This window comes from Trichomycterus rosablanca, chromosome 4, assembly GCF_030014385.1.
Source record: "Trichomycterus rosablanca isolate fTriRos1 chromosome 4, fTriRos1.hap1, whole genome shotgun sequence".
NCBI lineage: Eukaryota > Metazoa > Chordata > Actinopteri > Siluriformes > Trichomycteridae > Trichomycterus > Trichomycterus rosablanca.
This window is the reverse complement of record NC_085991.1, coordinates 24,849,046-24,874,551: the sequence shown is the minus strand read 5'-3', so window position 1 is coordinate 24,874,551 and position 25,506 is coordinate 24,849,046. Positions and strand designations below refer to the sequence as shown.

Here is a 25,506-nt window from a genome sequence, read left to right as displayed (position 1 = left end):
TCCTCCCCTGCGTTTCCCCTCACCCCGTATCTTGCATTTTCATTGGCTGTTTGATGTAGCACTCCAGATATTTGACATGCTAGATATCTCCTCGGCCATTCAGATCGAGTTGTATAGTTCACACATAGCGATTGAGAGCCGAGTCGGCGAGCGAAAATTAGGGCATAACATTAGGGACTTTTAAGTCGATGTCTTATTACAATCCTCTCTATTGAGGCAGCTGCCTATGTAGGCAGTAGACAGCAAGGCAGCTCACTAGGTTTTCGAACAGACCCTATTTGTTGACAGTAAAAGTGTCAACTTTTGACCTACATTCATTCAACAATAAATGACAGAATCAGTAATAGTGTTTGCTGGGAGAATAGAATGAGTAACTTGAGACACTTTTACAGATAATTTATGATATTTTTACCACAATTAAAAAATATATTCATTTTAACTGCAAACTTTGACCCAAAAACGGTCATGGAGAATAAGTGAGTGAACCTAATTGCCAAGTGCTTCTGCTCCACCCGCTCGCGCACACTGCTCTCTCTCTCACAGCGGGAGAGAGAGAGAGAGAGAGAGAGAACGTCATGACGTTTCAATGGTCGCTGTGTATGAATGAAAGAAGCAGCAGCATGTAGAGCTGGATGAACCACTCGTAACCGCGCAGTGGAAGCGGACGGTTTGAGCGCAGAGGAGCGTTGAAGACGCGGCCATGTTCCTGCTCGGAGTGCTGGCCGGCTTCTGCCTCTGTACCGCCGCAGCCTCCGCTTACGGGAGATGGACGAAAAACTTCCGCACCACTTCCAACGAAATAGACAAACCCGGCTCTCAGCCGCACATCATCTTCATCATGGTGGACGATCAGGGCTTCAGGGACGTGGGCTATCACGGGTCCGAGATCAAGACTCCTACACTGGACTGGCTCGCAAAAAACGGAGTTCGACTAGAGAATTATTATGTGCAGCCGCTGTGCAGCCCGTCCCGCAGTCAGCTCATGACCGGCAGGTGAGTTCATTCAGTACACTTCATTCTGTACACTGGGACACCAACCAGTCTGTGTATTAATAGCAGTACTTCACTATGCACCTGCACTTAAGTGCAAACTGTTTTAGTGTAGCCACCTACAACAGTCTCTGTGTTTTATACTAATGCTTGAATTTGCAATAATGCACGAACATTCGCATTAAATGCGCAAATCCACTAAATGGTGTTTTGAATCAGGGATTTTAAACTAAATGCACTAGTGAACCAGTACATTTTGCACTAACACATTTTACATTTACATTATATTTCATTTTATCCGAAGCGACTTACAGTACTGTGACAGTATACAATCTAAGCAATTGCAGGTTAAGGGCCTTGCTCAAGGGCCCAACAGTTGGCAACCGGGCAGTGGTGAGGCTTGAACCGGCAACCTTCTGATTACTGGACCAGTACCTTAACCACTAGGCTACACCTGCCCACACTAAATGCTTAATGAATTAAACGCTGCACAAATCTGATTTTGTACTTGTCGCCTCACAGCAAGAAGGTCCTGGGTTCGATCCCCAGGCGGGGCGGTCCGGGTCCTTTCTGTGCGGAGTTTGCCCGTGTGTCCCCGTGTCTGCATGGATGTTCTCCCCGTGTCTGCGTGGCTTTCCGTCGGGAGCTCCGGTTTCCTCCCACAGTCCAAAAACATGCAGTCAGGTTAATTGGAGACACTGAATTGCCCTATAGGTGAATGGGTGTGTGTATATATGTATGTATGTGTGTGTGTGTGTGTGTGTGTGTGTGTGTGTATGTGTGTCTGCCCTGCAATGGACTGGCGAGCCATCCAGGGTGTTACTGTGTGCCTTGCGAAAAGCTGGGATAGGCTCCAGCAAACCCCCAACCCTGTTTCCAGAAAATACTGTGAAATCTATTGGACCTTTATTTATGTCGGACAAATGAATCTATTTTTAATGTTTTCACTGACCAACTTAAAATGTAAACACATTTTAAATTTGATGCCTGCAACACACCCAATAAAGTTGGGACATTTGAGGCATGTTAATCACTGTTGCATCACTTTTCCTATTTTCTTAATTACACTTTTTAATAATTTAGGAACTTAGGATACTAATTGCTGTATTTCTGCTGGTGGAATTTTTTTTCCATGTTTGCGTGATACAAAACGTCAACTACTGAACAGTCCGCTGTTCTCGTTGTCTGATTGTCTTCTTTATGATGCACCAAACATTTTCAATAAGACACAGACATGCACACTCACTTTGTGTCTACGAAGCCAAGCTGTTGTAGATACTAAATTTACTGTCTCACATGCTGTGGGCACTGATGCACCCCATACCATGACAGATTATAAGGAGTGTAGGTTGTGCCTTGTGAGTGAAGTGCAAGGTGAAGCCCCGCACCTGCAAGAATGAAAAATCTATTCAAGTGCATGATATTTAACCAAGGTAGAACAATATTGTTCCTAAAAGCCACTATCAAAAAGGTGATAATCACACATAAAGAAGGTGGTCAAAATAAGGAAGGTAAGGTACTAGACTAGTAAGGTTGCTGGTTCAAGACCCACCACTTCCAGGTCCCACTGTTGGACCCTCGAGACACTTAACCCTCAATTGCTTAGACAGTATACTGTCACAGTACTGTAAGTCACTTTGGATAAAAGCATCTGCTAAATGCCAAAAATGTCAGGTTGTCACAATAGGACAGGCTACTCTGGTTATCTGGGACACCCAGTTCTTGAAAAAAAAGTCAGCAAAACCTCAGAACCCAATAAAATCACCTGGCACAGCCCATGCATAACATGAATTTATCAGCAGGGTCCAATCCAAGAATTGGACATCATGTCACTTCTGGGGCATTCTGCTCTCTAAGGGTGGTTCTGTTGCAAAGTCCAAAATGCTGTAACTCCAGATGAGTTCCCAGAAAGAAATAAGTGCCATTGATATATAGAAAAACTCCCACCTGGAGCCTGAACACTCACAAGGCTCTGACAACACTCACTGACATATTAATCATCAGTGCCTCCATGCCCCCTCTGTCGGCCAAAAATGGCAAAGCAGATAGACGTGACTCATAAGTTACTCACTGCCGAATTCAATCAGCAGCTCGGCCACGGTACACAGATATCAACTTTTGCACCGTTCACTGATAATAGTCTGGATGGTTCTTTTGACCTTTGGCACCAAAGTCTCATCTGTTTTCCTAAAAACAAGCTGAAACATGGACTCATCTGTTAACAGCACATTACCACTGTCTTTTAGTCCTATGTTGTGATAATGGTTTTCTGAAGTACTCCCTAGCTCGTGTGGCTATACAGTCATGTTGTTGCAATTGCACATGCTTTTATTTCTGCAATGAGTTTATTTCTTAAGTTATTTTCTTTGGCAGTGGAAAATTATCTTTACACAGAACTCCAGAAATAGACTGGACAAAATAAATGGAAATTCTGGACTATTCTTCTTTTGCCAACTGCTTCAGGTCTTTCCGATTTAAAGGACACCTTCTTCCAACTGCTGTGTAGGGATCTCTACCATAGATGTCTACCATAGATGGGATTTAGATAAGGACTAATTGCTTATCTCATCATCTACCATAGATGTATACCATAGATGGGCTTAGATAAGGACTCATTGCTGGCCACTTTTTAGAACTCTTTAGAACTTTGTCTTAATTCATTACTGGGTGCTTTTTGAAGGATTCTTTGGGTCATTGTCCTGTTGAAAGACCCATGACCTCTGATGGAGACCCAGCATACTGATGCTTCTAACGCATTGCACTTCAAAAGTCTTTGGTAGTCTTTAGATTTCATAATGCCATACACATTGTCAAGACATCCAGTGCCGGAAGCAGCAAAGCAACCCCAAAATATGAACCTCCACCACGTTTGACTGTAGGAGACGTGTTATTTTCATTAAATGCCTCGTTTCATTGACTCTAAACAGTACAATGATGTGCCTTTCCAAAAAGCTTAAATCTAGTCTTATCCGTCCACAGGACGTTCTCCTAGAATGATTGTTGCTTTCTTATGCCAAGTTCACACTACACAATATTCAAGTTGTTCAGATCGCTGTACAGTTCACACTGCGCAGTTGATCTCTTGTAATCGGGAGTCTTTAAAGTCGTTGTGGTTTTCACACTGCATGACTGATCTGCGATAGGGGGTCTCACACTACACCATCTATCACCGGGAGGAATCTCAGGCGAGCCTATCTGGTCTCCCAAACTACCTGTAGAGGTTTAATGATATCATTACCAACAATGCACGTCATCTAGAAGTAGCGGGCAATAAAAGTTATTTGTGCACTGATGTGTAACGTAAAAGCAGGTAGGAAAAAAAATGAAGTGAATCTGGGTGAAGGAGTTGGTTTGGCTATGTGACCAGCAGGGATGTCTGTTCTGCAGAGAGAGTTGGAAGTCAAATAAATATTTTTTTGCAATCCAACGTTGGTATTATGGTTTGGCGTGGACGATGAGTCACAAATACTGTAAAGCTTGTGTGTGTGCCGATGTATTCTGATTATGCCCCTGCCCCAACACATTTACAACTCCTTCTGTATCTTGCGTTCATAACAATTACAATCTGATTGCAACACTTTCCACACTACATGATTTGAGTCGCCGACATGTTCAGATATTTAACATGCTAGATATTTTTCTTGAGTCTATGAGCGATCAGTGAGCCGCTCGGATTGAGTTGTTGAACAGTTCACACATAGCGATCGAGAGCTGATTTTCGAGCCATAGAGCTGTCACATTTGACGGCGACCTGTCGGCAAGCAAAATTCAGGGCAAAAATCAAGTAGTGTGAACTAGGCATTAGGTAAGTTATGGCAAACTCCAGTCTAGCGTTGGGGTCCTTTTGTCCCATTGCATTCAAATAATGACAGATAATGCAAGCTGGCACTGTTGTACACTGTGCCTGTAGATCAGCTTTAATTGGTTTGGAATGATTATCCATCATACAGATAATCTTTTGTAATCTTTAATTTTATCTTCACTCTACGACCAAGGAGGTACAATTTTGATCAGTCCATTTCTGTTCTGTGTGGAATAATCTCATTCGATTTTTTTCTTAGCTTTTGAGTGTCGCTCCAACACAATCAAAAGAAATAAACATGTGAACATTTAAGCAGCCCATTGCATTTTGAGCATATATGAATATTGCCCCCCCACCCCATCCTGCTGTAAAGTACTCATGGCTCTATACAACCCCTGGCAAAAATTATGGAATCACCACTCTTGGAAGATGTTCTGTCAATTGTTTAATTTTGTAGAAAAAAAATAAATCACAGACATGCCACAAAACTATCATTTTTCAAAATGTCAACCTTCTGGCATTAAGAAACAATAAAAAAAAGAAACAAATATAATAGTTGTGGTCAGTCACAATTGCTTTTTTTAGATCAAGTAGAGGAAAAAAATATGGAATCACTCAAATCTGAGGAAAAAATTATGGAATCACTCTGTAATTTGCAGTTTAAAAACAAAACATCTGCAGCAGATTAGATTTGCTAATTATTCTTCAGTTTAAAAAGAGTGCTCACACCTCGGAGAGCTGTTGCACAAAGCAGATGGTCATGAATCATGGTTCCAACACAAGATATGTCAGTTGAAACAAATGAGAGGATTATAAAACTCCTTCAAGAAGATCAATCATTGTGGAATGTCGCAAAAGATGTTGGTTGTTCCCAGTAAGCTGTGTTTAAAATCTGGACCAAGTACAAACAAAATGGGAAGGTTGTAAAAGGGAAGCACTGGTAGACCAAGTAAGACATCAAAGCATCAAGATAGAAAACTTAAAGCAATATGTCTTGAAAACAGAAAATGCACAACAAAACAAATGAGAAACAAGTGGCCGGAAAGTGGAGTCAATGTCTGTGACTGAACTGTAAGAAATCACCTAAAAGAAATGGGATTTACATACAGAAAAGCCAAACAAAAGCCATCATTAACACCTAAAAAGAAAAGAACAAGGTTAAAGTAGGCTAAAGAAAAGCAATCGGGGACTGTGGGTGACTGGATAAAAGTGATCTTCAGTGATGAATCGCGAATCTGCATTGGGCAAGGTGATGATGCTGGAACTTTTGTTTGGTGTCTGTCCAATGAAATTTATGAAGATAACTGCCTAAAGAAAACATGTTAATTTCCACAGTTGTTGATGATATGGGCCTGCATGTCGGGTAAAGGCACAGGGGAGATGGTCTTCAATAAATGCCAAAGTCCACATTGAAATTTTGGACGCTTTTCTTATTCCATCAGTTGAAAGGATGTTTGGTGATGATGACTTCATTTTTCAAGATGATAATGCATCTTGCCATAGGGCAAAGGACGTGAAAACTTTCCTTCAAGAAAACATATAATGTCAATGGCATGGCCTGCAAATAGTCCGGATCTCAATCCATTTGAAAATCTCTGGTGGAAATTGAAGAAAATGGTCAATGACAAGGTTCCAACCTGCAAAGCTGATCTGGCAACAGCAATAAGAGACAGTTGAAGGCAGATTGATGAAGAATACTGTCATTAGTTAACTCCATGCCTCAGAGAGTTTAAACCATTATAAAAGCCAGAGGTGGTGCAACAAAGTAATAATGGTGCAGTGTTTTCTAATGATTCCATAATTTTTTCCTCAGATTTGAGTGATTCCATATTTTTTTCCTCTACTTGATCCAAAAAAAAGCAATTGTGACTGACCACAACTATTATATTTGTTTCTTTTTTTATTGTTTCTTAATGCCAGAGGGTTGACAGTTTGAGAAATGATAGTTTTGTGGCATGTCTGTGATTTATTTTTTTTCTACAAAATTAAACAATTGAAAGAACATCTTCCAAGAGTGGTGATTCCATAATTTTTGCCAGGGGTTGTATAAGTCTGGTAATTCACTACATTGGTTCATTACTTTTGCTTAATCTAAAACATCACACTTTTTATGTTTGCATACTGGGTGGCAAATAGTCAGCTGGTATACTATGAGAACAACAGTATTGGATTAGTAGTGGTATTGGCTAATACTCAAAGCTTAATGAAATACACAAGTCTGAGTCAGGCTTTTATTTATGCAGGCTATGCAAGCAGTCAACCTTTCTACAGAGGGATTGACTACTCCAAAATGATTTAAGTTTATGATCCCGGGGTGTTATATCCTACGTTCCTTGGATGGGCTCCAGATCCACTGTGATCCTAACCAGGCTACAGCAGTTACTCAATATGTAATGAATAAATAATAGGCCACTTAAATCATGCAAAGCTTAGTAGTCATTTTCTCTGTGCCCATTTACTATAAAACTGAGATCTATAATTTTTTATAGTATATACACTTATCAGCTATACCATTAAAACCACCTCCTTGTTTCTACATTCACTGTCCATTTTATCAGCTCCACTTACCATATAGAAGCACTTTGTAGTTCTACAATTACTGACTGTAGTCCATTTATTTCTCTACATACTTTTTTAGCCTGCTTTCACCATGTTCTTCAATGGTCAGGACCCCCACAGTGTTTAGGTGGTGGATGATTCTCAGCACTGCAGTGACACTGATATGGTGGTGGTGTGTTAGTGTGTGTTGTGCTGGTATGAGTGGATCAGACACAGCAGCTCTGCTGCAGTTTTTAAATACCGTGTCCACTCACTGTCCACTCTATCAGACACTCCTACCTAGTTGGTCCACCTTGTAGATGTAAAGTCAGAGACGATCGATCATCTATTGCTTCTGTTTGAGTTGGTCATCTTCTAGACCTTCATCAGTGGTCACAGGATGCAGCCCACGGGCCGCTGTTGGCTGGATATTTTTGATTGGTGGACTATTCTCAGTCCAGCAGTGACAGTGAAGTGTTTAAAAACTCCAGCAGCATTGCTGTGTCTGATCCACTCATACCAGCACAACACACACTAACACACCACCACCATGTCAGCGTCACTGCAGTGCTGAGAATGATCCACCACCTAAATAATACCTACTCTGTAGTGGTCCTGTGGGGGTCCTGACCATTGAAGAACAGCATGAAAGGGGGCTAACAAAGCATGCAGAGAAACAGTCAGTAATACAGTCAGTAATTGTAGAACTACAAAGTGCTTCTATATGGTAAGTGGAGCTGATAAAATGGACAGAGAGTGTAGAAACAAGGAGGTGGTTTTAATGTTATGGCTGATCAGTGTATATATACTTTACACTTTTATACATTTATAGTATTTTATTGAATTAAAAATTAATAACTTCTAATTAACTGTGCATTTTACATTTTAAACTTATTATGGTTAAATCAGTTTACTAAAGCCGTCCACTAGACCTCCCGGGGAGACTGAAAGAACTCATTGGTAGGTCAGTTTCCAAGTAACAAAATGTGGAACAACTTTTATCTTATTAAAAGACTACAGAACACATGGTAAGCTATACTGCCCACTTGTTTTAATAAAGATAGCTCCGTTGCTGGAGGTGAATAGAATGCATATCGTTGCTATCGTGTACATTCTAGTCAGAAAGAATGGAAGCTGGATAAATCAATACAGTCAGATTCGGACTTAGCGCTGTTCTATACATGTCATGTTTTGACTGTTTCTATGGCATCATGTTCAAGTGAAATCTCATATGTGTGCATTAAATAGCGGTTTAACTGTCAGATGTGGAAAAAAGTTGCAGAATTTGTACTTTTTTGGGGGAGGTGTTAAGGTTCTACTTACAGCTTGTGGCATCTGCAGGTGTCTGCTGTACAGAAGTATGTATGTATTAACTACAGAGTCCACATGAACCCACTCATTTATAAGGGCAGGACCATCTGGATGGAGACACTAGGTATTAAAAGCACTAGACATCTGTTAACCTACCTGGTTATTACTTTCAAGGTAAGATATTTTGGACAGCTCACTGTCAGCAGAAGTAAATCTATGTTAAGAAAATAAAGTTAGAATTTTTGCTTTTATTGAACTATTGTGCAAAGAGACAATTTTAAGATTCTCAAAGTCTAATAACAAAGATTTTAATTCAAATGCTAGTAGTATGGGGTATGGGGTTTGTCTGTTAAAACTGTTATATGTGCTATTAAGTACACAATTGCAAAAATGGTTATTTTACTGTCTTTTTACCAAATCACTTTTTTTATGCATTTTCTTTCCGATTTATCACACTCAATTTTGTCTTCCGCTGCTGAGAGATACCAGATTGCATCCGAGGAGAGCACGTCGCTGTACACGCCTCTTCCGACACGTGCACAGCCCTCCTCTTCTCGCCGCTGCATTCTGCACAGGTGTCTCTTCCGCCAATCAGGGTCCTTACAGTGTATGAAGACCCACCCACCCACAAATAGTATGGCCCCCACCCTGCAAATCTGCTGCAGGCACTGCCAATTATGCCCGCCAGACGGTGCCCAGCCGACCGGTGGCGCCAAATCTCTTTTTAACAAAAAATTTGTAGGTATCTTACACTTCAGTAATACACCATTTGGTTATTCATTTTGTTTTAGCTTATTTGCATCTACTCTTACTTTCAAGAGTTAAAGGTCAGAGATCATAAAGTTCTACCTATGACTGAGGAGATTGCAGAATTATAACTTTGTAAAATTCAGAGCATTTGGTGTAAAGTTTGCTTGACTTTGGCCAGTTTTTTATTTGTGACAGATCTCTTTTTGGTAATTTTGGATTAATCTAGACCAGGGGTGCCCATACTTTCATGGCTTAAGATCTACTATGTCAGACAACAGGTCATCACGATCTACTTTTCAAAGTTGGCCTCATCATTTAAAAAAGCTTTGTAGTTTGGCTCATATGAACTGATAATCACTGCACCTCTAGTAAAGAAATACAATTTTCTTATGCAGTGAGCATTATAAAATCTGAAGACCTGTTTAAATTAGTTTTAGTACTGAAATTTAAAAAGGTCAAACCAGTGCAAATAAAACATCATAAGTAGCTAAAACAAAGTTTCGTAAAGTATGTACATAAACAATACATGGCTAAAGCAAAGCCCAAGCCTTTCAAGAGCGACAACATAGTGTTTATTGGATTTTTATGTTAATACCGGGCAGAATATCTTCAAACGCAAAATGAACTACAATAGCAATTGAAAGGCTTGCTTTATGTTTTCCTTTACACAAACAGCTCTGTTACGGAGAAATCAGTTCAACAATACACACTCTATTTCTGGGGAAATAACCTTAACCAGCCAAAATGTTGAGTCAACACAGAAAGTATGAATTAAAAAACATTTGTGTTTGCTATTCACCCAAACATCAGACAGTATAAATGTGTTATAGGCTAACAATGGCGGCTAGTGGCGGATGGTTAATTATAGTATGCAGGTAACAAGTATTACATTGAATTGACTTTATTTAAATATGCCATTTCCACATGAATAACATTTATACAACAACAGAATTGTTTTTCTAAAAAGTAAGTAAACTAAAAGACAAAGTTGTATTAAAGTAACATATATAATTTATGTACAAAAGGTGTGCACATTTTAATCAAGTAAATTCATAGTAATACTTGTTTTAGTGTATAATTTCTATAAACATAGCCATATGCTAGCTTCATACATACTTCCAAAGCTTGATTGTAATTCAGCATCCATGTGTCTAGCTTTGAGCCTTCACACAGTAAATGCGATCAGTTTTGGAGTTGGGATTAATTTGAATAATTTTTCTATTCTTCACTACTACTATTTCATATCATATTTTTCACATTCTATAACAGGACTGGACACAGTTTGCTATTAAATCGTGAGAAATCCACACATCTGCAAGAATGGAATGGAATGGGGATAATCACAAATTAAAGAGGTGGCCAAATTAATAGAAACAAAGTAGCAAACAAAAAACAAAAACATCTGCCGTCCACAACAGAGAAAGTGGATAGAACAGGGATAGCACAGAACTGAGAACAGGATGTCACAACATAACAGGCTGCTCTGGCCAATCTGTTACAAGCCAAATTTCAGAAACCTGCCAGTTTGGCCATGCATGGGCAAAAACCCTACTCCACCAACTTGCACTCTCCGTGCATAACATGCATTTGTGAGTGAGGTTTGGTCCAGAAAAGTGATATCATGCCAACATTACAGCAATCTAGTTTCCAGGACGGTTCCATCGTAAGGACAAAAATGCTGCAACATCTAAGCGAGTTCCCAAAAAGCTAAAAATGCTAGCATCGCACGCTCAGCGGAAGACCACACTGGACCAAGCAGCCCAGTATTATGGCTTCAGAAATAAGCAAGTGTGCCAACAAAGGAGCTGATTATATAAAGAAAAAACTCCACCTGAAGTGAATTAATGTAAACGAGGCACAGGTGATTGTCAATCAAAAGAGCCTGATACATCAATTATCTGTGCCTCTGTGCCCCCTCTGCCGGCCAATATGGCAATGCTGAAGGATAAGACTCTTTGGGTTTTTTAATGGTTAATTTTATTGCCCAATTAAAATAACCCTAACATCCAATAACATTTAAGAATAGGTAAAGAACACTGAACAGACTCAACAAAAGCTGTTGAGAGGATGGCAAATTGTTATAAATAAGTTAAAGAAAACAAATTTGTTCAAATTTAAAAAGCAAAAGGTTGTGCCCAGGTGGCGCAGCAGGATATTCCGCTAGCACACCAGCGCCGAGATTCTGAACTCCTCGGTTCGAAACTCGGAGTTGCCACGGGTTGGCGTAATTGGCGCTGCCTGCAGCAGACACGGTTCTGCTAGGGCGTGATGACCGGACTATGTGGGTGGGGTCTTCAAACGCAGTGTAAGGACCCTGATTGGCAGATAGAGAGGCACCTGTGCAAAGTGCATAGGTGAAAAAGGGTTCCGCTAAGGGCTGCATGCCCTTAGCGGAACCCTTTTTCACCTATGCACTTCTGGGTCGAAGAAGCAACTCTGAATCTCAGCCATTGACCATTTCATCTGTTTCAAATAAGTGCTTAAATATGTCCTATTTTGGACTGTTTAGAGCCAAGTAGTAATCTAACCAGGTGTGTCTATGGAATAGCTAATAAGCAACTCTAATTGCATCCAGACTTTTCAGAAGGCTTTTAAAACGTTAAGGCTGAAAATTGCAAATGATCTTTGTGAAATCCAAGAAGCTTCAGATAAACAGTATTCATGCTAATGTTGCTTCCAAAAGCAGTTTGGAATTCTGTATTAAGTGTTGCAACTAAGGAGAGATGATTTTACAGCGTAAATGTACAACCCCAAATCAGAAAAAAGTTGGGACGGTATGGAAAATGCAAATAAAATAAAAATGCAGCGTTCCTCACATTTACTTTGACTTTTATTTGATTGCAGACAGTTTGAACCTAAGATATTTCATGTTTTATCTGCTCAACTTCATTTCATATAGTAATAAACATCCATTCCTGCATTTCAGGCCTGCAACACATTCCAAAAAAAAGTTGGGATGGGGGCAATTTAGGGCTAGTAATGAGGTAAAAACAAAAAATTATGCAATTTTAAACAGGTGAGGTCAACAGGTGATTGTAATCATGGTTTGGTACAAAAGCAGCATCCAGGAAAGGCTGAGTCTTTGATGAGCAAAGAGGATCTCCAGTTTGTCAACAAATGCAAGAGAAACAATGTACCTCAAAAAAGATTGAATGGGATTTGCATATTTCTCCCTCTACTGTACATAATATCATTAAACGATTCAATTAATTAGGAGGAATTTCAGTGCATAAAGACCAAGGGTGTAAGCTTAAGCTGAACGCCAGTGATCTACGATCCCTCAGACGGCACTGCATCAAGAACCGCCACTCAACAATAGCTGATATAACCACATGGGTGAGGGATTACTTTGGCAAACCTTTGTCAAGCACTACAATACAGAGTTACATGCACAAATGCCACTTAAAACTTTACTGTGCAAAAAAGAAGCATTATGTTAACCATGTCCAGAAGCGGCTTCGACTTCTTTGGGCTTGGAGACATCTAGGATGGACCATCACACAGTGGAAACATGTATTGTGGTCAGATGAAGCAGCATTTCAGGTCTGTTTTTGGAAAAAATGGATGCCATGTGCTCTGGACCAAAGACAAAAGGACCATCCAGACTGTTATCAGCAACAAGTCCAAAAGCCAGGGTCTGTCATGGTATGGGGCTGTGTCAGTGCCCTTGGCAAAGGTCATTTACACTTCTGTGATGCCGGCATTAATGCAGAAAATTACATTGAGATCTTAGAGCAACATATTCTGTATTCAAGACCTCATCTTTACCACATGCTGCACACATTACAAAGGCATGGCTGTGGAAGAAGAGGGTACGGGTACTGAACTGGCCTGCCTGCAGTCCTGACCTGTCCCCAATAGAGAATGTGTGGAGAATTTTGAAACGAAAAATGTGACAACGACGACCCCGTACTGTTGCACATCTTAAGACGTGTTTGCAGGAAGAATGGGACAAAATAAAAGCTGAAACACTAAATCACTTGGTTTCCTCGGTGCCAAAACATCTTTTAAGTGTGGTGAAAAGGAATGACAACATTACAAAGTGGTAAATGCTTTACTGTCCCAATTTTTTTTGGAATGTGTTGCAGGCCTGAAATGCAGAAATGGATGTTTATTAATAAATGAAATGATGTTGAGCAGACAAAACATGAAATATCTCAGGTTCATCCTGTCTGCAATCAAATAAAAGTCAAAGTAAATGTAAGAAACTCTGTTTTTTGTTATTTGCTTTTTCCATGCCGTCCCAACTTTTTCTGATTTGGGGTTGTAAAATGTTTTGCTTCTTGCTTGAGATGTTGTTGCTTCTGGACATTTCAACTTGTCCTTAGGTGGAAAAAGGTGGCATTATATGATGTGTTGAAAAGATGGCATCAAATGACAGTGCCAATGACAAACACTAATAAATATGTTTACTTTTATGTTTTGCTGAAATACAGTAGTTGCTTTCAAGCAGTGCAGTGTAGATATACAGTTCTGCATTTAATTTAAGTCTCAAGACAGAAATCTATAAATTACCTGAATAGCAGAATGATAGCCAGCACAGCTGTGTGTGTATATGTGTGTGTGTGTGTGTGCATGTGCATATGTGTTTAGGGGGAGGGATGTTTGCCCAGAGAAAAAACAGCATTTAGTTACTTAATGATGTGGTGGGAGCTTACACTACAGTATACATGTGTTACATGTTAGTTTTAGCACCTACATGGACAGTCGAACATTGTAAGCGCATGCTGATATTTGCATGTTGATCTTTAACGTACATGTTGCCACAAACTTCTCAAAGAACAAACAGAGCTCTTATTCCTCTCCCCACCCAATGAGTGGCAGCCTGTTTGCTTGGGCATGCAAAAGGAGGAGGGGATGAGGGGGAAAGATGAAGGGACTGGCGAGAGATCGAGAGAGTGATGAGGGGAGTCTAGTAGTCTGGGCATTCAGGAAGGCAGACACTTATAAAGTCACTGGCAGCAATACCTGCTTTAAAATGTGTTCCAGAAGACAGCAGTAACAGTTGTGAAGTCATTTTATTGTCAGCTTTAGCATCATGTAGAATAAACCAAAATAAATTACATATTAACATAAATTCTACCCATAATCCTGTTTAACGATGCCTATCAGATTTATGTATTGGAAGATAATGCAAAATACACTTTATGTATGTTATGTCTTGTTGTTATCAGACTGATCATCGGGTGCATTGTTTTTCCCTTTTTCTCCTAATCTAGTCATATCCGATCACCCAGTAGTGTTAGGTTCTGTGGCGTCAGGGGAATGTGCCATCTCTCCCTGACACCACAGGCCTTACAGAGCAGAAACGAGCTGCTCATTTAATTACCTGGGCAGCTCGTTAGGGCGAACGAGCTACAGCTGTGCCTGGTGCCTTCCCTTATTTAAGGGAAAGGTGCAGAGCTGTAGCCGTCGCACCTTCTGTGTTTGTTGGCCTTTTTCGTTTTTCTTTCTTTCAGTTTGTTGGGCACTGCGGTGCCCTTTTATGTTTGTTTATTTTTTAACTCTAGGTTGTGCCGCCGCGCTGTGCCGCCGCCGCCGGGCCACCGCTGTTGGGCCGCCGCCAGGCCGCCGCCGCCGCCGAGCCGCCGCCATTAGTGCCGCCGCTGTCGAGCCGCCGCCGCCACCTGGTCGCCGCCCTTAGGTCGCCGTCAGGCCGCTGCCGCCGAGCCGCCGCCGCCGTGCCGCCGCCACCTTGAGATCCATTAGGAGCGCCCAGAGGAACGCGACCCCCTCCCAGCGTAAACCACTGGTGACAGCGTCGCGTTCCGCCCTCTGGAGCGCTATCGCAAACGGCCACTTCCCAGCCACCCTGGCTGGTGACAGCGCCGTTATATTTAATCTTTAAATCCGCAAGTAAATCACACCCGGTAGATGGCATGGCGCTGACCAGCATTAACTGCTGGTGAGCGCCGTGCCATTTATCTACCGGCGGTGTTATCCCCCCTTCTTCGGCCAACAGCGCGAGGTTTCCCACCTCGCGAACCCGGTCGCTTCGCCTCTTTAGTGCTGGGAGCGGTTTTTGCTTTCAGCGTTGCTGTGGCAGCGTGCTTAAGCTCCCAGCCTGGAGGTGAGCGACCCGGGTTCGCGCCTCGCGCTTTCCCTTTTTCCCCTTTATGTTTTTTCCCTTGTTTCTTTCAGTCTGGCATCACCGGCTGCCTTCGGGATTCCCCGAAGTGTTTTTTGGTACTGTTATTTCTTTATTTTATTGTATATTATGTTTATTATTTGTAAATAAAACCCTTTAAGTTAAACCCTCTGCATCCTTGGGTCCTCCCTCCCCACCTCATAACAGTAAGGTGCGACCATTCCAGGACCCAGCAGAGGGCCCCGTTCTCTCCCAAATTTTTTTTTGGGGGGGCACTCCCCCAGTGGCTTTCAGCCACTGGTGGGGACGGGACCGCCGTCTAGAGACCTCAGGAGAGGTCTCTTTAAGGAGGGGGTACTGTTAGGTTCTGTGGCGTCAGGGGAATGTGCCATCTCTCCCTGACACCACAGGCCTTACAGAGCAGAAACGAGCTGCTCATTTAATTACCTGGGCAGCTCGTTAGGGCGAACGAGCTACAGCTGTGCCTGGTGCCTTCCCTTATTTAAGGGAAAGGTGCAGAGCTGTAGCCGTCGCACCTTCTGTGTTTGTTGGCCTTTTTCGTTTTTCTTTCTTTCAGTTTGTTGGGCACTGCGGTGCCCTTTTATGTTTGTTTATTTTTTAACTCTAGGTTGTGCCGCCGCGCTGTGCCGCCGCCGCCGTGCCGCCGCCGCCGGGCCACCGCTGTTGGGCCGCCGCCAGGCCGCCGCCAGGCCGCCGCCAGGCCGCCGCCGCCGCCGAGCCGCCGCCATTAGTGCCGCCGCTGTCGAGCCGCCGCCGCCGCCACCTGGTCGCCGCCCTTAGGTCGCCGTCAGGCCGCTGCCGCCGAGCCGCCGCCGCCGTGCCGCCGCCACCTTGAGATCCATTAGGAGCGCCCAGAGGAACGCGACCCCCTCCCAGCGTAAACCACTGGTGACAGCGTCGCGTTCCGCCCTCTGGAGCGCTATCGCAAACGGCCACTTCCCAGCCACCCTGGCTGGTGACAGCGCCGTTATATTTAATCTTTAAATCCGCAAGTAAATCACACCCGGTAGATGGCATGGCGCTGACCAGCATTAACTGCTGGTGAGCGCCGTGCCATTTATCTACCGGCGGTGTTATCCCCCCTTCTTCGGCCAACAGCGCGAGGTTTCCCACCTCGCGAACCCGGTCGCTTCGCCTCTTTAGTGCTGGGAGCGGTTTTTGCTTTCAGCGTTGCTGTGGCAGCGTGCTTAAGCTCCCAGCCTGGAGGTGAGCGACCCGGGTTCGCGCCTCGCGCTTTCCCTTTTTCCCCCTTTATGTTTTTTCCCTTGTTTCTTTCAGTCTGGCGTCACCGGCTGCCTTCGGGATTCCCCGAAGTGTTTTTTGGTACTGTTATTTCTTTATTTTATTGTATATTATGTTTATTATTTGTAAATAAAACCCTTTAAGTTAAACCCTCTGCATCCTTGGGTCCTCCCTCCCCACCTCATAACAAGTAGTAGCTTTTCTCCACTGCTGCAGACCCCTAGCCTGACCCCCCCCGTTTCACCTGCTCAAGATGGGTAGACAGAGAGAGCAGGATCGCTTATGGAGAGTCATGCACTGCTCTCTATTATTCCCCATCTCTGTGCACTCTCTCATCAGATCATTGTTTTAGTTTGGTTAGGTATGTGAAAATTGGGCCTGTCACCAACACTAATACCCCTTTTCCACCGACGCGGTTCCAGTTCCGTTACGGTTCCCGAACCTGATTTTATTATTATTATTTTTATTTTTATTTTTTATAATTTAGCGCGTCCAATTTCATCCCATCAATCATCCTCTCACTAAGGCCGGTCCCTGCTCCCGGTCAGGGCTGACGAGGCCGTTCCATGCCTCCTCCGACACGTGCACAGCCAATCGACCGTCTCAGCAGCTCAGCTCAGCAGAGCACCGTGCACGGAGGATCACACACTCCACCGCACCCCCTCCCGTCTCCATGCAGGCGCCACCGACCAGCCAGCAGAGGGCGCAACCGCCCCAGTCCTGAGAGAGTATCCCGTCCCGTCTCAAATACCGCCCCCCCCCCTCCAGAACAACATGCCAATCGTTGTTCATATAGCCGCCCAGCCTCGACCGGAGAAGGCAGAGCTGGATTCGAAACGACGCACCTTCGAAATCCAGCTCTGGTTGCAGCGCGTGTCTTTTACCGCTGCGCCACCTGAGCGGACCTGAACTTGATTTTAAACCGGTTTCACTTGTTTCCACCAAAAAAAAGAGGTTCAAGACAGCGAACTTGCGTTCTAATCTGGCACCACAGAATACTTGGTTTTTCAGCGCGAACCATGACGTCATCTGTGGGCGTGTCACAGTGTAGAGGTTTGGAGTGGACGTTTTCACATGAGACATTATATTAACATTATATAGAATTTAAACCACTTTCATCTTTTAAAGTTCACCTGATTAAAATTTGATCCAGTTTGCTGCTGATATTTTCAAAGCGATGAACTGTGTGATATAACGTGGTAAAAGTGACCCAGACGGTATAAACACCTAACGTGAAAAATAAAGTGTAACGTGGAAACACTGAGGGATGAATTTGGGCAGTACAGAGCACTTATAACCAGTAATAACGAAGAGAAATTGAGTGTTCCTGTGTGGTACTTTTAGTACATTAAGCCACGTTACACTTTACTTAGGTGAAGCTTTCGGTTCTCTACAAAACACCAAGGTTTGAAGAATGTTTATGATTTACTTTGGTTTTGAAAGTACATGTCCTATTATTTTTCTCAATGCATATTTTAGATATTTTTAAGCAAAGACTTTAAAGCCCCACACTAAAAAGGTACCAGAATAATTTAATAGTTATTTTAAGGTAAAAATGACATATGGAAAAAACTTAATGATACATGTTCAAATAATTTAGACAGTATTTAGACCTATTGACTTTTGAACACTTTGTGTTGTGGACTTGTGGATATTACTGTAAATAATTAATTAAAAATTAATTAATTATTGCAAACATAGTAACAAAAGTACTCTGACACAAAGTAATTGTGGCACTAAAATTGTGGTCAGTAAGTGTATTCAGAACCATCAGAGTCCATCGGTGGCAATTTTAATTGATTGGACGGAACACAATTTACACTACATTGTACAAAACCAATACATAAAGTTCAAGGAACTGTTTACTAATCTAATTGTGGCCCCAAATTTCCAAGGCACTGGACACGCTAGCACACCAGAGCTGACATTTCGAACTCATCGGTTTGAAACTCAGCTCTGCCATCCGGCTGGGCTGTGCGGCTACATAAACAACTATTGGCTTGTTGTTCATACAGGATGGGAAGCCGGATAGGGACCTAATAACTGATGCAATTACGACCTCTGCTGGCTGGTTGATGCCGCCTGCACAGAGTTGAGGAATAATGCGTTGATCAGAGTGTGGCTCTCCATACACAAAGCTGATCCTCACCTCGTGCAGGTGAAAAGATGCAGTCGGCTACTGCACGTGTCTGAGGGTCCGTGTGACTGTCTTGCTCACCTCAATCAGCAGTGGGGATCAGCATCAGTAGAGTGAAAGTGTAATGCAATCGGGTAATTGGATATGACTAGCTGGGGAGAAATTATGCAAAAAGGGCTTTAATCAGGGAGGTAAAAGAACCCAATGGTCACTCTAAAAGAGTAGAGATGGGGAACCAGTTGGATGGACAACCATCTCTGTAGCACTCAATAAATCAGACCTTAACAAGATGAACAAGATGACAAGATGAAAGTCACTGTTAAGTAAAAGGCAAATGACAGCCTGCTTGGAGCTTACAAAGCAGCATGTAAAATAATATGAGGAAAAAATTTCTCTGGTTTGATAAGATGAAAATGTTACCCTTAGGGCTGAATGGCAAGCACCATGTCTGATGCACACTGCACATTACCTGGCCAATACACCGTTATGTTGAAACATAGTGGTGGCAGCATCATGCTATGTGATACTTCTCTACAAGGGCAGGAAGAGAAAGAACTAAGATATAGATGAATGCAGCCAAATACATGTTTATAATTGACAGTGACCCAAAAAATACAGTCAAAACAACACTGGGATGGCTTAAAGACAAGTCTCTGAATGTCCTTATGTGGCTCATCCAGAGCTCAGCTTTAAACACCATCAGACATCTGTGGAAAGATCTGAAGATGATAGTTCATACGTGCCGCCATCCAATTTGAAGAAGCTTAAATGGATCTGCTATGAAGAACTGTATAGACTGAAGTGTTTACTACAAAGTACTAAATAAAGGGTCTGAATACTTTTGTGAATAAGAGATTTCAGGTTTTGATTTTGTAATTTTGAGAGTCACACATCGACCCCCACATTCCTCCACCTATGTACAGGTGTCTCAGGTTACTAACCAGTGTTCTTACACAGCGTTGAAGACTACACCCCCTTTTTAGTCCAGTCATTTCTCACCCAGCAGACTTTAGTGGCCAATTTCGTCTGCTGCATGCACTGCCAACTGTCCTCGCTAGGAAGTGCCCAGCCGACCGGTAGCAGAGCTGAGATTCGGAGAGTTCAGAATCCCAACACTGGTGTGCTTGTGAAAAATCCCGCTGTGCCACCTGGGTGCCAATAATTTATTTTTTTAGATTTTGAGAAAAAAGCAATTGTTGTCAATAAAATAATGACGTAGAGAATAATGCATGGCAGATTTTGACTGAGTACATTTTATGCCGTGAAGGGCAATGTGTTCTGTTTCATATTCTGTTTGTTTGTAAAGCTGTCTGAATCTGTTTACTTTGAAATGTGGAAACTTATTGTGGTTAGCTCAAAAAAGCTCAAGATGTGTGATTAATACAAATCATATGAATGGCTTAGTGAAAGTTTAAGATGCCAATTATCCAATTTAGACAACCAAAAGTTGTCGGTGACTTTTTTATGTCTTTATTTACAAAAAAATAAGAGGTTATTACACAAGTTGCCATTTTCTGACAATGTATTTTTGCTTAGCCTACATTCTTAATATGATTTTACCATATGAACTATTTTATACAAGTTGAATAACTGCGTTGTTTATTGATTTTTGATAATGCAAAGTTGAAGTTTCTAATGTAGACATTATTATTATATCAGTCTGTATGATACTGTATATCTGTAGGGACCATAGTAGTAATTTTCAAAGACTGATGACGAGTTGTGTTTTTAGTAAATTCATTATATAGTTATTCATTACATTTAGATTCAATGTACAGTGTGTGTTATACACTGGTGTGTGATTTAATGTGACTGTGTATTCTGACACCTTTCTATCAGAACCAGCATTAATTTCTTCAGCAATTTGAGCTACAGTAGCTCGTCTGTTGAATCGGACCAGCCTTCGCTCCCCACGTGCATCACTGAGCATTGGCCGTCCATGACCCTGTCGCTGGTTTACCACTGTTCCTTCCTTGGACCACTTTTAATAGATACTGACCACTGCAGACCGGGAACACCCCACAAGATGTTATGGAGTTGCTCTGACCCAGTCATCTAGCCATCAAAATTTGGCCCTTGTCAAACTCACTCAAATCCTTACGCTCGCCCCTTTTTCCTGCTTCTAACACATCAGCTTTGAGGATAAAATGTTCACTTGCTGCCTAATATATCCCACCTACTAACAGGTGCTGTGATGAAGAGATAATCAGTGTTATTCACTTCACCTGTCATAATGTTATGCCTGGTCGATTATATTATTATTAATATTTTAGGTTCTAAAATAGGTTCTACAAAGATCACTTAACTGACTAGCTTGTTAGTAAGTGAATAAATAAGCCATGTTAAAACAATAATTGTAGAAACTAAGAAAACATGAAACAATTTATACAAATTAAACTAAAAGTTTAATGTTGTTACAAAAGCCCGGATAAGTCAGAACATTTTAGAATTAATTAGTAAAAACAATAATCTGAAATTTGTTTGTTCTTCTGAACCTTTATTTTAATGAGAAATATTCAAAAATATGACTTTGAATGTTTTGTCTAACATAAGAAGATTTTGATTTTGATACCTGCAATACACTCAAAAAAGTTGGGACAGGGAAAATGTTTTATCCTATCTTGTTCATAAGTCACTAAGCTGTGGTGTCAATTATTTTATTTTTATGAATTACAAAACTGAGGCCACAATTAAATAATTTATTTCCACATGGCCATGATTTAATTATTTTGTGTTAAGTCGTGGTCACAATGTATTTTATATCCCCACATGCTACCTAAGCTTGGCTACAGTTTAATTTTTTGATTTCTATGTCTTTGTAAGCCATGGCCATGATTTAATTATCTTACTTTTATGCTTAACTAAATTGTGGCCATGCACTAACATGAGATGACAAATGTAGGAACTATGTGTCTACAAGACTTGATTTACTAATCCAGGTGCCCTAAGTTTTATGACTATCTCACTGTAAGTATGTCTTTAGCATTCCAGAAGGAGATAAGCATCTATGTCTCCATAGAAAAGACACATGGAATGTGCTTAAAAGGAATAACATCTAAAAGACAAAATAATGCTTAGACATTTAAAACAATTTTTACAAGTATACATGCCACCATACAGTATGTACACCATATTATTCATAATAAAGATGCATTTCTCAATATTGCCTCCATCTGCCCTGTCTTAAGAAGTGTAAAAAGGTGGGTTGGTGGTATTCCACTCAGAATACCTCTGTACACAGGAGTGGGTGTCACAGGGTCACATAGAAGGTCACAGGATATTCTGTCCAAAGGACTGGTGCCCTATTTAATAGAAATAATAATAATTTGTAATAATTTAATTTTGCCCTATTATTACTGCCAACCTGTCTGGGGTGTTTCCTTACTTTTGCCCAATGAATCAGACCCCCACGACCCTGAGCAGGATAAAGCAGTGGTAAAACATACGATAAATGAATAAATTAATTAATATTCAATTAATTTACCCTGCATTCACAAGCGGTGCCTTTATGTAATAAAACTACCGCTCAGGTGACGCAGCGGTAAAAACACATGCTGGGATCTCGAATACATCGTATTGAATCTCAGCTCTGCCATCTGGCTGGGCTGAGCGGCCACATGAACAACGGATTGGCCTGTTGTATATATAGGGGTGGGGTATTAAGCCGGATAGGGACACCTCGTAACTGATGCAACTACGACCTCTGCTGGCTGCAAAGAGGCGGGGAAAGAGTGCATCTCTCCGTACACAAGGCTGATTCGCATATATGCACTTGCCTAGTGTGGGTGACAAAATGCATACGGCTGTTGCCCACATGTCGAAGGGGGCGTGGGTTTAGCTTCATTCTCCTCAAATCAGAGCGGGCATTAGTAGAGAGGAATTGGACAATTGGACATGCTGAAAAGTAGAAAACTACATTTATATATGTACTACACACCAGAGGTGTTCACAGGTGTACTAAACAGTATTTGTGTATTTAACATAAAATATTATTTGATTATTCTCATATATTCTCATATTTGCGTATAAAAAATTATGTTTTTGTTTGTGCTGCAGGTATCAAATTCACACTGGGCTCCAACACTCCATCATCCGCCCCACCCAACCCAACTGTCTGCCATTGGAGAATGTCACTCTCCCGCAAAAGCTGAAGAATGCAGGATATGCCACACACATGGTGGGCAAGTGGCATCTCGGATTCTACAAACGTAGCTGCATGCCTACGCAGCGTGGCTTTGACACCTTCTTCGGCTCTCTGCTGGGTAGTGGTGACTACTACAGCCACTACAAATGTGACAGCCCGGGTATGTGTGGTTATGACCTGCATGAAGGCGAGGAAGCTGCCTGGGAGCAAGACCATGGCATCTATTCCACCCATATGTACACTCAAAAGGCTGTAAACATTCTAGCTTCACACAATCCTAAACGGCCCCTCTTCCTGTACTTGTCATTTCAGGCAGTGCATTCTCCACTGCAGGTTCCAGCTCGCTATGTGGAGCGCTACAGGTCCATTCCGAATCCTCATCGCCGCAAGTATGCAGCCATGGTCAGCTGCTTAGATGAGGCTATGCGCAATTTAACTCTGGCACTGAAGCGCTACGGCTACTACAACAACATGGTCATGGTGTATTCTTCGGACAATGGGGGACAGCCTTTAGCAGGTGGCAGCAATTGGCCTCTAAGGGGTGGTAAAGGAACCTACTGGGAAGGAGGCATACGAGCTGTGGGTTTTGTTCATAGTCCCTTACTAGCAAAGAGGGGCACTTGCAAGGCTCTTATGCATATTACTGATTGGTACCCTACACTGGTAACACTTGGCGAAGGAACGTTGGATGAGAATCAGAATCTGGATGGCTATGATGTTTGGGAGTCCATCAGTGAAGGCCGTCCTTCTCCACGTCGAGACATTCTCCACAACATAGATCCCATCTACATCAAAGCTAAGAATGGCTCCTGGAAGGCAGGTTATGGTATATGGAACACAGCCATCCAGGCAGCTCTCCGTGTTGGGGATTGGAAGCTGCTAACAGGTGTTCCAGGCCACAGTGACTGGGTTCCACCACAGACCTTTTCCACTGTGATGTTTACTAATCGCCTGCACAACGAGCATGTTCGCTGGGATCGAGGAAAATCAGTGTGGCTCTTTAACATTACAGCCGACCCCTTCGAACGAGTGGACCTGTCGAGGCACTACCCACACATAGTGAGAAAGATGCTACTCAGGCTGTTGCAGTACAACAAGACAGCCGTGCCATGCCGCTATCCACCCAAGGATTATAGATCTAATCCTCAGTACAACGGAGGGGTCTGGGGACCATGGTACTCAGATGACAATGTAGAAGAAGAGGAACACAATAACTTTCTTTCCAATCATTTAGGAAGGATGAAAAGTAAGAAGAAAATAAAACGAAAAGGGACATTTAAGAGGAAAAGTGTTTCTTTTTAAATACCTTTATAGACTTGTTAAACTCAGGGACTGACAGGCAGACTTGATCTGTTGACATGCTTTTCACTGGTTTTTATTGACAGAGTTTTAATAGTTTTATATAGACAGATTTACCTCTTATTTTATCATTTTATATGTAAACAGAAATCAGTAGTTGCTGTTCTAAATCTTAATCTTACCTATTGTTTACATTAGCAGGCAAAGTGACAGATATACACTATATTGCCTAAAGTATTCATTCACCCATCCAAATCGTTGAATTCAGGTGTTCCAATCACTTCCATGACCACAGGTGTATAAAACCAAGCACCTAGGCATGCAGACTGCTTCTACATACATTAGTGAAAGAATGGGTCACTCTCAGGAGCTCAGTGAATTCCAGCGTGGTACCGTGATAGGATGCCACAGGTGCAACAAGTCAACTGTCAGTGGTATTATAACAAAGTGGAAGCGATTGGGAATGACAGCAACTCAGCCACGAAGTTGTAGTCACGTAAAATGACAGAGCGGGGTCAGCGGATGCTGAGGCGCATAGTGCGCAGAGGTCGCCAACTTTCTGCTACAGACAATCGCTACAGACCTCCAAACTTCATGTGGCCTTCAGATTAGCTGAAGAACAGTGTGTAGAGAGCTTCATGGAATGGGTTTCCACGGCTGAGCAGCTGCATCCAAGCCTTGCATCACCGAGCACAATGCAAAGCGTTGGATGCAGTGGTGTAAAGCACATCGCCACTGGACTCTAGAGCAGTGGAGACGTGTTCTCTGGAGTGATGAATCACGCTTTTCTGTCTGGCAATCTGATGGACTAGTTTGGTCTGGAAGAACTTGACTGGCCTGCACAGAGTCCTGACCTCAGCCCGATAGAATGGGATAAATTGGGGATAAATGACAGCGGAGACTGCGAGCTAGGCCTTCTCGTCCAACATCAGTGTCTGACTCACAAATGCGCTTCTAGAAGAATGGTCAAAAATTTCGATAAACACACTTAGACCTTTTGGAAAACCTTCCCAGAAGAGTTGAAGCTGTTATAGCTGCAAAGGGAGGGTTGACATCACATTAAACCCTATGGATTAAGAATGGGATGTGACTCAAGTTCATATGCGTGTGAAGGCAGACGAGCTAATACTTTTGGCAATATAGTGTACATTTATACAAGCGACATGGTGGCTGGATGACAAATG

The 25,506-nt window shown here is 42.2% G+C and overlaps 1 protein-coding gene across 1 annotated transcript; it reads left to right on the top strand.

Annotated features, from left to right (window-relative positions):
• Window positions 1-700: 700 nt before the first annotated feature.
• On the top strand, window positions 701-24,325 carry arsj (arylsulfatase family, member J). The gene is made up of 2 exons (XM_062993537.1): window positions 701-993; window positions 22,936-24,325. Exons 1-2 carry the CDS (start codon window positions 701-703, stop codon window positions 24,323-24,325), a joined length of 1,683 nt encoding a protein of 560 aa, XP_062849607.1.
• The last annotated feature ends 1,181 nt before the right edge of the window (window positions 24,326-25,506 follow it).

Coding starts and splice junctions, on each gene's coding strand:
- arsj (XM_062993537.1), top strand. CDS start 701: ATGTTCCTGCTCGGAGTGCTGGCCGGCTTCTGCCTCTGTACCGCCGCA. Junction 994..22,935: donor AGTCAGCTCATGACCGGCAG/GTGAGTTCATTC, acceptor TTTGTGCTGCAG/GTATCAAATTCACACTGGGC.